The 15,531-nt window shown below is 35.6% G+C and overlaps 4 protein-coding genes across 4 annotated transcripts in view; 1 reads left to right on the top strand and 3 right to left on the bottom strand.

Moving 5' to 3' along the window:
• The first annotated feature begins 219 nt into the window (after positions 1–219).
• On the top strand, positions 220–4,884 carry LOC125866948 (protein NSP-INTERACTING KINASE 1-like). The gene is made up of 11 exons (XM_049547340.1): positions 220–606; positions 1,218–1,347; positions 1,477–1,548; positions 1,664–1,807; positions 1,908–1,979; positions 2,224–2,283; positions 2,375–2,475; positions 2,684–2,833; positions 2,933–3,274; positions 3,453–3,832; positions 4,124–4,884. Exons 1-11 carry the CDS (start codon positions 402–404, stop codon positions 4,442–4,444), a joined length of 1,977 nt encoding a protein of 658 aa, XP_049403297.1. The 5' UTR covers positions 220–401; the 3' UTR covers positions 4,445–4,884.
• Positions 4,885–5,425: 541 nt separating this feature from the next.
• LOC125868919 (F-box/FBD/LRR-repeat protein At1g13570-like) lies at positions 5,426–9,004 on the bottom strand. Its single transcript, XM_049549484.1, has 5 exons — positions 8,342–9,004; positions 7,811–7,964; positions 6,077–6,918; positions 5,823–5,990; positions 5,426–5,728 (listed from the first exon to the last, which is right to left on the bottom strand). Exons 1-5 carry the CDS (start codon positions 9,002–9,004, stop codon positions 5,426–5,428), a joined length of 2,130 nt encoding a protein of 709 aa, XP_049405441.1.
• Positions 9,005–13,718: 4,714 nt separating this feature from the next.
• On the bottom strand, positions 13,719–14,308 carry LOC125868918 (uncharacterized). Its single transcript, XM_049549483.1, has 2 exons — positions 14,156–14,308; positions 13,719–14,027 (listed from the first exon to the last, which is right to left on the bottom strand). Exons 1-2 carry the CDS (start codon positions 14,306–14,308, stop codon positions 13,725–13,727), a joined length of 456 nt encoding a protein of 151 aa, XP_049405440.1. The 3' UTR covers positions 13,719–13,724.
• A 28-nt stretch (positions 14,309–14,336) lies between these two features.
• The window catches only part of LOC125868917 (F-box/FBD/LRR-repeat protein At1g13570-like), a 2,776-nt gene continuing 1,581 nt past the window's right edge, over positions 14,337–15,531 (bottom strand). The window contains exon 3 of the mRNA XM_049549482.1: positions 14,337–15,019. Coding sequence (XP_049405439.1) covers positions 14,337–15,019 — 683 coding nt within the window. The remainder of the gene's footprint in view (positions 15,020–15,531) is intronic.

Here is a 15,531-nt window from a genome sequence, read left to right as displayed (position 1 = left end):
CCCCATGACCCACAAAAAGAATTTTGCACAATAAAAATATATAATATTATTTATCATGTTAGTGCTTAACAGTTAGATTCTCAAATACCCTTTACATTTTTTTAATTTCTTGAAAAAAAATTCTAAACCAATGAATGATTAAAGGGATTTTTCTGTTTTTTCACTACCTTTATGATTTTTTCCTTTTTATATATTTGTTGTTTGCTTTACTGAACTAAACTGGCTGGCATGTTGTTTTTGCTCTCACTTTTTTACCACCAAAAACCACTGTTTTTTTATTTGTTTTTTTGAAAGAGTCTGACATAAAGCTGTTTGAAACTTTGAGTGAGTGAGTGAGTTGAGTGAGTGCAAGTTTTCTGTAAAATGAAGCAGCAAAGCATGAGGAATTGTACCACTTTCCAATGATTTGTGTTTTTTTATTTGTGAAAAAACCAAGTCCCAAATTCTTCTTTTATAAAAAAAGATCTCATTTTTACTCTTTGTTTAGCTGTTTTCTTGAAGTTTTAAGACAAATGGAAACAAGAAGTGTTTTTGGTTTTGTGGTGTTGTTGAGTTTCTTGGTTTACTCTAATGCTATGCTTACTCCTGGTGGTGTTAATTATGAAGGTTAGTTCTTGTTATTTTTAATAAAGATTGAAACTTTGAGACATTATTGGAATGAGATTGATCATATTAGAAAATATCAAGAATTTAAAAGTATGATTTACTCCTGTTGGTGTTAATTATGAAGGTTGTTTCTTGTGGTTTTTCTCATAAAGATTGAAACTTTATGACTTTTTTGTTGAAAAAATCATATGGGGTGTTTGAAAATTTTGAAAGGAATGAGATTTTGATCAAATTTTAGAAATATCAAGAATTTTGAAATATGCTTACCCTTGTTGGAGTTGATTATGAAGGTTAGTTCTTGTGGTTTTTCTCATGAAGATTGAAACTTTATGACTTTTTATTTGAAAAAATCACATGGGGTGTTTGAAATTTTTGAAAGGAATGAGATTTTGATCAAATTTTAGAAATATTAAGAATTTTGAAATATGTTTACCCCTGTTGGAGTTGATTATGAAGGCTAGTTCTCATAAAGATTGAAACTTTGATACTTTTTTGTGAAAAATTCATAAGGGGTTTCTGATTTTTTTTGAAAGGAATGAGATTTGAACAAATTTAAAATATTTCAAGAATTTCATCTATTTTAACTTTCTTGTTATGTTGATTTTGGACAGTGCAAGCTTTAATGGAGATCAAGAACTCATTACATGATCCACTTGGTGTTTTGAATTGGGATGAAAGTTCTGTTGATCCATGTAGCTGGAATTTGATCACTTGTTCAAATGATAAATTTGTCACTGGCTTGTAAGTATACCCGATTGTCCGGTATCTGCATTGGAACCCGACTAACAAAACCTTTTCTATTCCTAATATTTGAACCCGAGACCTCTAGTTTAGGATGAAAGTGCTTACAAGTTTTCTTGAATTGTGCAGGGCTTGTTCAAGCCAAAGTTTGTCTGGGAAAATATCACCATACATCCACAACTTGACTCACTTGGATCTACTGTGAGTACTTTATATGAAGAAAAAATAATGAAATTTCAAATGATTGATTATTTGAATCAAGAATATAGAAAATAGTAGTACTAATATTACTTTTTAACTTTTTTTTTTTAAACAGGCTTCTGCAGAGCAATAATATAACAGGACCAATTCCAACTGAACTTGGAATGCTTAAGAAACTTAATACAATTGATCTTTCTGATAATCAACTCACTGGGAAAATCCCTTCATCTTTAGCTCAATTAAAAAGCCTTCAATACTTGTAAGCAAAGAAAATTTTAAAGATTTTGATATAAAAATGAGTTCTTGAATTATAAAAAGCTAATGATTATGGTTTTTTTTCTTTTTCAATTGTGTTATAGGAGACTAAACAACAATAGTCTTAGTGGAGCTGTTCCTTTGGAATTGTCTAATATGACTCAACTTACTCTTCTGTAAGTTCCTTAGCTTCATTTAGTTTCTTTTATTTTCTCATACTTGAAGGGGAGCCTCGGAGCAACAGTAAACTTGTCTCCTTGTTATCTATATAGGTCACGCGTTCGAGTTAGGGGTAGGCTGCCTATAGTATAGCCTTTTCCCGGACCTTGCGTGAACGTGGAATGCTTTGTGCACCTTTTTCCTAATTGCTTTCTGTTTTCATGAGTATATTTTGATGGGATTTTTGTTGTTTTTTTCTAGAGACTTGTCTTTTAATAATTTGAGTGGTCCTGTGCCAAGGCTTCTAGCTAAAACATTCAAGTAAGTTTCTTGAACAATTCTTTGAATTTCATTTTTGTTCCCTTTGCTAAAGATTAGAGAAAATAAATCATTTTTTCTCTCATTGATGCAGCCTTTTGGGAAATCCTATTATATGTGCAACTGGAAAAGAACCAGAATGCAATGGAACAACAACATCCATGCCTTTGCCCTTCACTTTGAACAACTCACAAAGTAAGAATCTTGAATCATCCTCCTAAGTTTTTTTTCGAGCCAGCTTGTGTGCCCCTCGACTATTCCACAAATCTTGGTTGTTGTCAAGTCTCCTGCTTTCAACGTCGTTATGATTAACTACAACTCTATTATAAGGATTCATCATGAAGTCTTGGATAGTTTCTGTGTTGTACTATTCACAACTGAAAAGTCTCTTGTTATATCTCAGATGCTCGGCCTTTTGGAAGATCTAAAACTCACAAAATTGCCTTAGCCTTTGGGACAAGTCTTGGATGCATCTGCCTACTAATTATTGGGTTTGGAATATTTCTATGGTGGAGACAAAAGCACAACAAGCAAATTTTCTTTGACATCAATGGTGAGTATGATATGCAGCTAAAACCTATATTGCTCGAATCTCGAGATACTAGTAATGTCTTGCTTTAACCAAGAGGATCATGCTTGTTGATAATTTCAGAACAACATCATGAACAAGTGTGTTTGGGAAACTTGAGGAGGTTCCAATTTAGGGAACTTCAAGTTGCCACAAACAACTTCAGCAACAAGAGGATACTGGGAAAAGGCGGTTTTGGAAACGTGTACAAAGGTTGTCTTAGTGATGGCACGATTGTTGCTGTAAAAAGGCTCAAAGATGGAAATGCAATCGGAGGAGACAAACAATTCCAAACAGAAGTTGAAATGATCAGCTTGGCAGTGCATCGCAATCTCCTACGTTTGTATGGGTTCTCCATGACACCAACTGAAAGGCTTCTGGTTTACCCTTACATGTCTAATGGAAGCGTTGCTTCTCGTCTCAAAGGTAAAAGGAAACAACCTTAGAGAACTAAAGATTCTGCAAGTATTCTTAAATATGGTGGGATGGTTGAGATCCCGTCATCCTTAACCATAGTAGGCTTACCTGTGTGAACCGAAATAGTCGAACTAGTGGACTTCAGATACCTGATGGTAGATTTCTCTATTTCTGTTGTTTCTTGCAGCCAAGCCACCACTGGACTGGACTACAAGAAAAAGAATTGCATTAGGAGCTGCAAGAGGTTTACTATATCTACATGAGCAGTGTGATCCAAAGATTATCCACAGGGATGTGAAGGCAGCAAACATATTGCTCGACGATGACTGTGAGGCTGTCGTGGGAGATTTTGGATTGGCAAAGCTATTGGATCATCGCGATTCACATGTCACAACTGCAGTTAGGGGAACTGTAGGACATATAGCTCCTGAGTATCTCTCTACAGGACAGTCCTCTGATAAAACAGATGTTTTTGGGTTTGGAATTCTCCTGCTAGAGTTGATATCTGGCCAGAGAGCTCTAGAATTTGGTAAAGCAGCAAATCAGAAAGGCATTATGCTTGATTGGGTAAGTATTACACATTCCAAGATGTGACAAAACCCTCCGTTTCAATTTGTCTTACTTTTCGTTTTAGTCTGTTTAGAAAAAAAATGCCTACGACCATTCTATATCTACTAAGTATGTTTTTTATTTCAACATTCTATTTTACCTTCAAAGGGTATTTGATGACAAGATGCAAAAGTCGTATTAACATACTGAAACTTTGTGCTCGATCAAACTAAGACAAACAAAACGAAACGGAGAGAGAATCTCGATTCTTGTTGGGGTTGATAATATCACTGTGCATATTTGTTGCAGGTAAAGAAGATTCACCTGGAGAAAAAGCTTGATTTGCTGGTGGGCAAGGACTTAAAGGACAATTATGATCGGATCGAGCTTGAGGAAATGGTACAAGTAGCTCTAATATGCACTCAGTATCACCCTAGTCATAGACCAAAAATATCAGAAGTGGTAAGAATGCTCGAAGGAGACGGACTTGCAGAGAAATGGGAAGCTTCTCAAAGAGCAGAATCTACGCGCTGCAGAGCCAATGAGTTCTCCTCTTCAGAAAGATATTCTGATCTTACTGATGATTCTTCATTGCTTGTTCAAGCAATGGAATTATCAGGACCAAGGTGATGTAGATTATAAAAGATAGTCAATTAGATGAAAACAAAAGAGGGCATCTGAGATAGAATGCTCAACTAATATCTGTATGTTATTGAGCTTGTTCTTTTTTTTCTTTTGATAACCGAGAAGTCCTCGAGGGTCAATAGTGCACGGTTCATAACTCAGTGGATGATAGACCACCCCTTTACTCTTCTCCACTTATATACCAGACGTGGTAGGGTTCGATTGAGCTTGTATATATGATCATATGGAAGCTGCATAAAGGAATGGGATATGTTCAGACTGTATAGGAAAAAGATTTATGAGCAACTGACCTCCCCAACCCCACCCCCAACCCCTTCTTTTTTTTCCTCTTCCTGTTTTGAGTGATAATTTTTCAGGGATGTGGAATTGTAACTTTGAGCTTGTAAGAATAATATTGTTGAAATTCAATTTCAGCTTATAAATATCGTATCATAATTCTCATTGAAAAATATTGTTCAAAGGGATTATCTTTTCCATTCAAAAGGGGTATTGTTTACTAACCATTAAGATTAAGGGATTTGATCGAATTTCATTCTTTCTCACTATTCAGAACAATGTGTCTACAACGTCCAACTAAATAAATACGACTCTCATAAAACAACTAGTTGAAATCGACTATATGAATCCTCACTATTCCATTTACGCTCAACTCATGTCATGATCATATCAAATAAAAAACAATGCAAAATGACCATGAGGACCACAATGAATATATTAAAAAGATCATTAACCAACCAAAGTCTCATCCCATAGATCATTCAAAGAACAGACATTGAAACAGATTAATCAAAAACATCCATCCAGATTCACTTATGTTCCCAAACTTAAACAGTTTCACAGTGTCTAATGCAAAACAACAGCCTTACTGCTGCATCTACATTCTTTTTACGATTTCAAAACATTTTAGCCAAAGATCATGATCTGATTAAAGTCTCGTTAAGAACAAGAAGGATTGTGATATGGATACTAATCTACATTGTATCCAACTTGGGCTTTAGATGATACTCGCTGAAAATTTGTTATCTCTGCGAGTACTTTGAGAGATTTTTCTGCTTTCATTCTATAGGGATCGATTACCATTTTGACCAGTGCTGGAGACTTGGCCAATAAAACCTTGATAAGTTGCATTTCAGCCCCTGCTCCTGCTACATTGCTAAGCTTAATCGTCCTCAGGTGATTAAATGTCATATCTGAGAAGCTAGCATGAATCTCATCAACAGCCTCCCGGGGCACATGTACAAAATAGTCCTCATCACTAACAACATACATCTAAGAAAGGATCAAGAAAAACCCATCAGATGAGAATACAGAATAAGAAAGTCAATACATACGAAAAACGAGAAAAGGAAACATCATTAACAACCTCAATTTCAATTTCTTCTAAATTTGGAGAGCTTCTTATCAAGCAAAGAGCAAACGAAACATCAAAGAATTCTCCCAGAGTAATGCCAGATATGTAAAGGCGTTTAAGACAGTGAAGAGCATAAGGGAGCCTTGTTGGTATAACTTCAGCTGGTCCAACACGCACGTCCTAGGAAGAAAATGTCAAAAATCAGGATGACTCAAAGCCCAAAAGATGGTATATCTACGAAAATGCAAGTTGCGAAGCAATATTACCTGGACACAATCGTTAATCCAGCAGAGATTCTCGAGAGCAGGAATAGACTCAAAAATCTTGCAAACATCATGTTCTGCCTTTACACGAAATTCTGTAGGCTCATATGAAACTTTGGAAAGAAGAGGGGCATTCTTTAAATGTAAAAACTTTATACTGCCGGTGAAGATAAATGACCTCAGCTTGGGAGAACTAATTTCAATGTGATCTGTAATCGCATCGTGCTGCAGCACCAAATGCTCAAGCAAAGGGCAATGTGAGATTAAACTTCCAAGCAATGCAGAAGAAATTTTGACTTCAATTAGTTCTAAGCTAGTTAACTTATCAAATCCCTTAAAGACCGGTGGAGGACGTATTAGACATTCCCTGAGAAACAGATGCCTCAATTGCGAACATGTGAAGAATGAAGAAGGCAATTTGTATGGTTTACTACTAAGTGGAGGTTTAAGGACAAGATGTTGAATGCCATTCCGAGAGAGGAAATATATCAAGTGGTCAATATTAGGACATGTTTCTAGATCAGGAATATCTAGGATAAACTTGGTAATTGGTCCTGTATGAAGGGTCAAGAAGTGACAAAGAATGTTAGTAAATCCAATTGTAGGGGATATTAAGTCCTCTGCTGTTTCCCAAAGTGTTTGATCAAGTTTCAGTTGTGGAAGTTTGCACCAATTATATCTCCATTTCTTCGATAAGATGCTTGTCCTCACAGCATCTCGTAAAGGCAAACTCATTAGAATGTCATCAATTACACTATCGGGAAGGTTGCTAAGTACATCGGGGAGAGGTACGAGTTGTTTTTTTTCATTTTGAGGCATAATATTAAATGATTGGCAACAAGAATCTGCAGAAAATAAACAAGAACACAAAATAGGTAAGGGATCTCCAAACACTATCCGATCACAGTACACACAACTGCTTTTCACATGGTTAAATTAGCATGCTACAACTCTAAGAATAAAAGAAAAGGTGAATTTATCTTTTACTACTGATAAGTAACAATATTATCAACTGAAATCAATAGCTACATGGAAAAAAGGTTTCAAATTCAGCAAAATTTAACATCAAACTACAGTAGCGTTACTATCAGAATTTGCATATTCTAATTAATCATATTAGCTTCATCTCAACAATGTACATAATCTTGAGTATCTGTAAAGGCTCTGTCATACCTATATTTTGAGTCAAAGTTATTGAGTTCGGCCAAACTTGCTTTGCTCTCCCTTGGAACTCCAACCCTAACCCGCCTGACCACTGTTTGTATAAAATCTGGACTCTACAAGACGTGTCCAATTCCAATTAGGATTCTTGGAGGATACTCAACTCTAAACCTTAAAAGCAGTGTTAGCAAGATTATGTTCCCGTCTTTAAAGAAACTTCCGTGGGCTCATATGACACATTGGAAAGAAGGGGGACATCTTTTAGATGTATAAAATGTATTATCTCCAAAGAAGAAGAATGACCTCAGCTTGAATTGTAACACGTCTTGAATATAATATTTCTTTTTGTATTCTATTATTTCTCAAAGGAGGCATGTAAATGATTATATAACTACGGCTAAGTTACAATATACGGAAATAATTAATATCTTCCTATTTTACAAAGATTACTAGAATCGAGTTCCTATTTTAAAAGATTACAGAATCAAGTCCTAAAATATCTCTACACTCCCTCTCAAGTTGGTGCATAGATGTCGAACATGCCCAACTTGCTCCCAAACTTGGAGAACATTTTACTTGAAGCTGCTTTAGTAAGAAGATCAGCCAATTGGTCCTCCAATCGAATCTTAGGTAACTCTAATATCTTTCCATCCTTGATGAAAAACCTGTCTACTTCTACATGTTTGGTACGATCGTGTTGTACCGGATTATGTGCAATATCACGTGCAGCCTTATTATCACAATATAGTTAGATTGGTGCCTTAGGTGGATAACCCAAATCTGTTAAGAGAAGTCTCAACCATAATGCTTCACATATTCCAAGTGCCATTCCTCCGAATTCCGCCTCCGCACTTGAGCGAGCAACGATATTTTATTTTTTGCTTCTCCATGTAACAAGATTTCCTCCCACAAAAATGAAATATCCCGAAGTAGACCATCTATCATCGATAGCTCCAGCCCAGTCAGCATCCGTATATACATTTATCACTAGAGGATCTGTACATTTTGTGAACAAAATTCCCTTGCTGGAGCAGACTTCAAATATTTCAAAATGCGCATAATTGCATTCATATGTTGCTCTCCAAGATTATGCATAAATTGACTTACCACACTTAAAGAATAAGCACGGTCTGGTCTTGTGTGTGCTAGGTACATCAATCTTCCTACAAGTCTCTGATATCTTCCTTTATCAACTGGAATTTGATTAGGTTCAACAATTAAATTCAAGCCTTTTTCAACAGGTGTATCAGCTGGTTGGCAAGCTGTCATGCTAGTTTCCTTTAACAAATCTAAAGTATATTTTTTTTGGGATAAGAAAATTCCTTTAGATGATCTAGACACTTCAATTTCAAGGAAAAACTTTATTGGACCAAGGTCTTTTAGCTTGAATTCTTTAGACAGGTAGCTTTGGAGAGCTTTCCTTTCTTCCGGGTCAATTCCAGTCACCACCAGGTCATCAACATATACAATAAGGGCAATAATTTTACCTTGTTGTCTCTTTAAGAACAAAGTGTGATAAGTGTTTCTTTGAGTATAGCCAAATGCCTTCATAGATTTGGTGAATTTTCCAAACCACACTCTTGGTGATTGTTTCAATCCATAAAGTGATTTCTTCAATCTGCATATTCTATAATCATGTAATCTCGGTATCTCGTACCCTGGAGGATAGTCCATATAGACTTTTTCAGACAGCTCACCATGTAGAAAAGAATTTTTCACATCAAATTGTTGTAGTGGCCAATCAAAATTTGCAGCCAAGGATAATAACATTCAAACTCTGTTGATTTTTGCAACAAGTGAAAATGTTTCGATATAGTCGATTCCATAGGTCTGAGTATATCCCTTAGCCACCAATCTCACTTTGAATCGTTCTATCATACCATCTGCTTTGTACTTGACTGTATACACCCATTGACATCCAACTGTTTTCTTTCCTGGTGGACAATCGACAAGTTCCTATGTATCATTTTTTTTTCAAGGATTTGATCTCTTCATCCATAGCTGCTTTCCACCTGGGATCAATTAAGGCTTCTTGCACATTGTTAGGAATAGATACAACAGATAATTGATTTACAAATGACTTATTTGATTCCGACAAACGATGATTAGACGCAAAATGGCTCAATGGATATCTAGTCTTACCAGAAATTTCTGGTTCATAGGTGGGTTTAGTAAGATCTCTATTGTGTTGTGGTGATAGTTGTTTGACTGATGGTTCAGGTACAAAATCAGAAACATCCTGAGTTGGCGACAATTGATTTGGTACATCAGTTGCTTGTTGGGTGAGGGGTTCATGTGATATTGGACTAACTTCTCCAATTTCTTGATTTCCAGTAGCACACAAATCTTCTTCTTCAATTTCTTGATTTTCAGCAGTACCCAAATCTAATTCTACTATATCTTTGTTATGTCCCGTTTCTTGATGTTCACCACCACATAAACTTGATTCATCTGGTTACTAGGTGCAGAAAGTATCTATTTTTCATAATTTAGAGACAAAATATCCTTCACGTCCTCCCCTTGGAGTTTTGTTTCATTAGAAAAATACATAGACTCTTCATGAAAAACAACATCCATTGTAACAAACATTCGTTGAGTTGGAGGATAAAAACATATGTACCCTTTTTTATGAGTAGCATATCCCAAAAAAAAACACCACAGTGTATGAGGGGATAACTTGTCGCGTTGATGCTTATGAAGATGTACAGATGCTACATAACCAAAAACACGAGGAGTCAAATTTGGGACTGTCGGTGCAATCACCGCTTCAGCAAGAGCTTGAGATGATGTTCTAAAGTTAATTCTGCTAGAAGACACTCGATTAATTAAATATGTTGCACAAGTGAGTGCTTCTCCCCAATAACATTGTGGCAGATGAGCTTCAATCAATAGAGCACGAACAACTTCTAATAATGACTATTTTCTCTCGGCTACCCCATTCTGTTGGGGTAAATTGGGACAAGTAGTTTGATGAGCAATTCCATGTGTTTCTAAATATCGCTTAAGTTCATAGCTGGAATACTCTTCCCCATTGTCACTACGTAGAACTCTTACTTGGGCATTGTGTTGAGTGCAAATCATTTTATGAAACTTTTGAAACAATAAATTCACTTCACTTTTGAACTTCATCAAACACACCCAAGTCATTCTAGTACAATCGTCTACAAAAGTAACAAACCAACGTGATCCACCTAACGTATTCACCTTGGATGTACCCCAAACATCTGAATGTATAATCATAAAAGGAATTGAACTTTTATTCATTCATGGTGAAAAAGACACACAGTGATTCTTTGAACGTTCACAGACATCACAATGGAAATCAGAAACATCAAATTTTGTAAATAACTTAGGAAACAATTTATTAAGATATCCAAAAGAAGCATGTCCAATTGTCGATGCCATAGCCAAATATTAGATTTCCTTGTTTTGTCCTCACAACTAAACACATCAACCGATAATGCTTGGCACAACTGATTATAACTTTTCGACTCCAAACCCAAGTAATACAACTGCTCTCGTCTAGTACCATAACCAATCGTCTTCCTCGTTTGGATGTCCTTAAACACACAATAGTCAGGCCAAAACATCATAACACAAGATATAATAATGGTAATTTGAGAAACAGACAAAATGTTACAATCCAATGATGGAATTACTAAGACACTGTCTAAATTCAAATTATTAATGATAGACAAGGATCCTTCCCTAATGATAGGTGCCGAAGAACCATTAGCGGCGGAAATATACTTTTGTGACGCGGGTTTAAGGGATGAAACTTGTCTAGAATCAAATGTCATGTGATCCGTAGCTCTAGAATCAATTATCCATATACTATTAGAAATAAGTGCAGATGAATTTAAAGCCTTACCATTGTTACCTCTTGTTGCTACCAAGGCTGTGGATTGTCCAGCAACATCTTCCTTGGCATTAGTTTCTACAATTGCAGTAGTGGAACTCTTGCTTGCATTTCTCCTTCTTGAATCACGGTTATGATCCCACCATTTTGGATATCCCACAATTTCAAAACAACGATCTTTTGTGTGCCCTGACTGATCACAATGAGTACACTTATAAGTGGACTTGTTGATATCCTTAGACCTCATTCGATTTGGTTGATTTTGAGAGAACCGATTTTGATTAGAGCTATATTTGCTCACCATGGCTGTTGCTTCAGATTTTTCAAAATCTTCATCCACTGTTGCATGTCAGACAGATTCACAACTAACCATTGAGTAACATTCTTCTAATTCTGGAACAAGATCCTTTCTTAAGATTTCTCCATGAATCTGTTCAAATTCACCATCCAAACTAGCAAGAAAGATGTGCACCCTTTGTCATTGAATAGACTTGCGGTAAGAATTGACATCCTTCTCATTTTTCATGATCACCTTATCACGGTGATCCAACTCACAAAAAAATTCAATCAATTCTCCATAGTAGGAAGAGAGAGATCTACCATTTTGTTTGGAAAAAAAGTCTTTTTGATTCAAAGTGAAGACTTGTAGTTCATCTTCTCCATCATAGAAGGCTATTGACAGAGCTATCCAGATTTCTTGAGCAGTAGGTAAGCGAATATATCGCTTCATAATCTCAGGAAACATAGACATCAACAACCACCTCTTAACCTTTTGATTGTCTGTGTACCACTTCTCATATCCTTCATCTTTTCGGTATGTGGTTGTGTACTCCCACGAACAAACGGGAGACTCTTTTTCAACAATATGCATCTTTATGATTTGAGACCACATATCATAATTTGTTTCATTTAGAATAATTCCTGCATTGAAAGAGGAATTTTCAGATTGAATGATAATCGCTGTAGAGTTAGAAGCATTTGATTTGCCCATGGTGCTGATACCAAGTTCAAATCTTGAACAAAATATTTCTTTTTGTATTATATTATTTCTCAAAGGAGGCATGTACATGATTATATAACTACTACTAAGTTACAATATATAGAAAGAATTAATATCTTCTTATTTTACAAAGATTACTAGAATCGAGTTCCTATTTTAAAATATTACAGAATCAAGGATCCTAAAATATCTCTACAATATTTGTATGTTATTGAGCTAGTTTTTTTTCTTTTAATAACCGAGAAGTCATCGAGGGTCAATAGTGCACGGTTCATAACTCGATGGATGATAGACCCACCCCTTCACTTATATACTAGACTTTTGTCCATGGTAGGGTTCGATTGAGCTTGTATATATGATCATATGGAGGCTGCATAAAGGAATGGGATATGGTCTGACTCAAAGGGATCATCTTTTCCATTCAAAAGGGTATTGTTTACTAACCATAAAGATTTAAGGGAATTGATCGAATTTCATTCTTTCTCACTATTCAGAACAATGGAGCTTTCAATCACTTGAATCGTAACTTTTATGCTATTTAGATGACAATTATATTTTAAATGATCTGTTTATTTTTTTTAAAAAGGAGCAGAAGAATGATTATGTGTCTACAACCTCCAACTAAATAAATACGACTCTTACTTCGTCAGGCCAAGTTCTAGATCAACAGCGCAATGAGATTGAATTTTGATCTAAAAGTTCACCACACAATGCACATGAAATCATAAGGTTCGTTTTATTCTTATCTTGAATGCATGCAAGAGAATTTTCAAGCATCATAAAGATACAACTGAGAGGTACCCAAAAGAATCTATGGTTTACCGCAAGTCAGTCCTATACATCATATCAAATATTTCGCATGCTCCTAACTGCATTGGTCCCAATCGAGCCAAAAACATGACTCTTACAATATATACACAATGTTTTTTTTTTTAATTTGAAAGAATGAATACCGAACCCATGAAGGATTGCCAACGTATCTCAATGAATACCGAACCCATGAAGGATTGCCAACGTATCTCACCGAGATGAAAATCAAGTTCGCGTAGTTTGTGCAGATAAGTCTTTGAAAATATGCACAAACTATTTTATTTATTTATTTATTTTCGAAACTTGAAAGAATGAATACCGAACCCAAGAAGGTTTGCCTACGTATCTCATTGAAATGAGAATCAAGTACGCGTAGTTCGTTGAGTCTTAAAATAATTGAAAGATTTATACAAACTCATGACATCATCATATCAAAGAAACAAATGCAAAATGACCATGAGGACCACAATGAATATATTAAAAAGATCAGTAACCAACCAAAGTCTCATCCCATAGATCATTCAAAGAACAGACATTGAAACAGATTTGCCTATATAAAGGGTATTAATGTCATGAAATGAAATAAAGGGAGTAAAGTAAAAAAGTAGTAGTAAAACTACTAAAATCCATCTATCTGTTTGAATTTAAAATTGAGAAATCACAATATTTGAAATAAACAAGCAAAGTCTCATTTATAGATCATTCAAGAAACCTTACTACAGCATCAACATCTATTCTATTTACAGTTCCAAAACATTTTAGCAAAAGATTATGATCTGATTAAAGACTAGTTAAGATCAAACAGGACCATAATATGGATTCTAATCTACACTATACACAACTTCTGCTTTAGAAGATGCGCGCGGAAATTTTGTTATCTCAGCGAGTACTTTGAAAGATTCTTTATCTTCCATTACACAGGGCCTGATTACCATTCTGGCCAGTGTTGGAGACTTGGCCAATAAAACCTTGATAAGCTGCATTTCAGCCGCTGCTCCTGTTACACCGTAAATCTTTACTGTCCTCAGGTTATTAAGTGTCATATCCAAGAAACTTGCAGGAATATCATCAACAGCATCCTGGGGCACAGGTTCATCATAATCCCCATCAAGATAACCATACACCTAAGAAAAGTCAAGAAAAACCATAAGCCTGAATTTAAAACTGAAAATTCGATGAGCATGCAGAATAAGAGAGTCATTACATACGAAAAACAAATATAAAAGAGAGAAAAATAAACATCATTAACAACCTCAGTTTCAAATTCTTTTAAATTTGGGGAGCTTCTTATCAAGCAAAGAGCAAAGGAAAGATCAAAGAATTCTCCCAGAGTAATGCAACATAGGTTAAGGCGTTTAAGAGCATAGGGGAGCCTTGTTGGTATAACTTTCAGCTGGTCCAACATGCACGTCCTAGGAAGAATACGTCAAAAATTAGGATGACTCAAAGCTCAAAAGATACCATCTATGAAAATGCATTACAATTAAGTCATTAAGTAACATTACATGGACAAAGTCGTGTTTCCACCAGAGATTCTTGAGAGCAGGAATAAACTCAAAAATCTTGCCAAGATCATGCTCTGCCTCTACAGAAAATTCTTTAGGCTTATATGAAACATTGGAAAGAAGAGGGGCGTTGTTTAGATGTATAATATGTATATTGCCCCTGAAGACAAATGACTTTAGCTTGGGAGCACTAATTTCCACAGGGTTGGAATTATCTAGATATGTCAGCTCCAAATTCTCAAGCAACGGGCAATGGGATATCAAACTTCCAAGCGATTCAGAAGAAATTATGGCACGTCTTAGTTTTAGGTTAATTAACCTATCAAATCCCTTAAAGATCGGTGGAGGACTTATTTGACATCTTGTGAGAGTCAAATGCATCAAACTCGAACTTATGAAAAATGAAGAAGGCAGTTTGTATGGGTTACCTAATGGAAATTTAAGAACAAGATGTTGAATTCCATTCCTAGAGAGGAAATATATCAAGTGGTCAATAGTAGGACATGTTATAAGATCAGGAATGTCGAGGGTAAATTTGGTAATTGGTCCTGCATGAACGACAAAGAGGCAACAGAGAATGATAGTAAATCCAATTGTAGGGGACATCAAGGGTGTGTTTGGTATAAAGGAAAACATTTTCCGGAAAATGTTTTCCAATTTTCTCATGTTTGGTTGGGTTAAATGTTTTGGAAAATGTTTTCCAAATCAACTCATTTTCCTCAAATTTAAGGAAAATGACTTCCCTTCAAAACTTAAGGAAAACATTTTCCAAACTCTCTTCCAACTTCCAATTAAAAAAAAATTGTTGAAAAAATCAATTTATTTTGTCCCTACACTCAAACCAACCCCCCAACCACCACCCCAAAAAAAAATTTAAAAGCTTGTTTTTAAATTCAATATTTTTACCCCACCCTCACCCCTACCCCCACCCCCTACCACGACCCCTCCCAAAAATATATTAAAAGTTGTTTTTAAAAGATATTTCTAATTTCAATTTTTTATTTTTTACCCCCACCCCCTACCCTCACCCCCCAGCCCCTATCAGCCCCTACCCCCTTCAAAAAGAAAAAAATTTAAGTTTGTTTTTAAAAAATATTATTTCATTTTTTCACGCTTACCCTCG

The sequence above is a fragment of the Solanum stenotomum genome, chromosome 6 (genome assembly GCF_019186545.1).
Source record: "Solanum stenotomum isolate F172 chromosome 6, ASM1918654v1, whole genome shotgun sequence".
In the NCBI taxonomy this organism is placed as follows: domain Eukaryota; kingdom Viridiplantae; phylum Streptophyta; class Magnoliopsida; order Solanales; family Solanaceae; genus Solanum; species Solanum stenotomum.
Note: the sequence above shows the minus strand (reverse complement) of the source record. Positions and strands in the feature narration are given on the sequence as shown.

Coding starts and splice junctions, on each gene's coding strand:
- LOC125868919 (XM_049549484.1), bottom strand. CDS start 9,004: ATGTTATTATCCTTGGCTGCAAATTTTGATTGGCCACTACAACAATTT. Junction 7,965..8,341: donor GTGCTTATTCTTTAAGTGTG/GTAAGTCAATTT, acceptor TGTGATAATAAG/GCTGCACGTGATATTGCACA. Junction 5,991..6,076: donor GGATTAACGATTGTGTCCAG/GTAATATTGCTT, acceptor TTTTCTTCCTAG/GACGTGCGTGTTGGACCAGC.
- LOC125868918 (XM_049549483.1), bottom strand. CDS start 14,308: ATGTTGGACCAGCTGAAAGTTATACCAACAAGGCTCCCCTATGCTCTT. Junction 14,028..14,155: donor TAAAAGAATTTGAAACTGAG/GTTGTTAATGAT, acceptor GACTTTTCTTAG/GTGTATGGTTATCTTGATGG.
- LOC125866948 (XM_049547340.1), top strand. CDS start 402: ATGATTTGTGTTTTTTTATTTGTGAAAAAACCAAGTCCCAAATTCTTC. Junction 1,549..1,663: donor TTGACTCACTTGGATCTACT/GTGAGTACTTTA, acceptor TTTTTTAAACAG/GCTTCTGCAGAGCAATAATA. Junction 2,834..2,932: donor AATTTTCTTTGACATCAATG/GTGAGTATGATA, acceptor TGATAATTTCAG/AACAACATCATGAACAAGTG.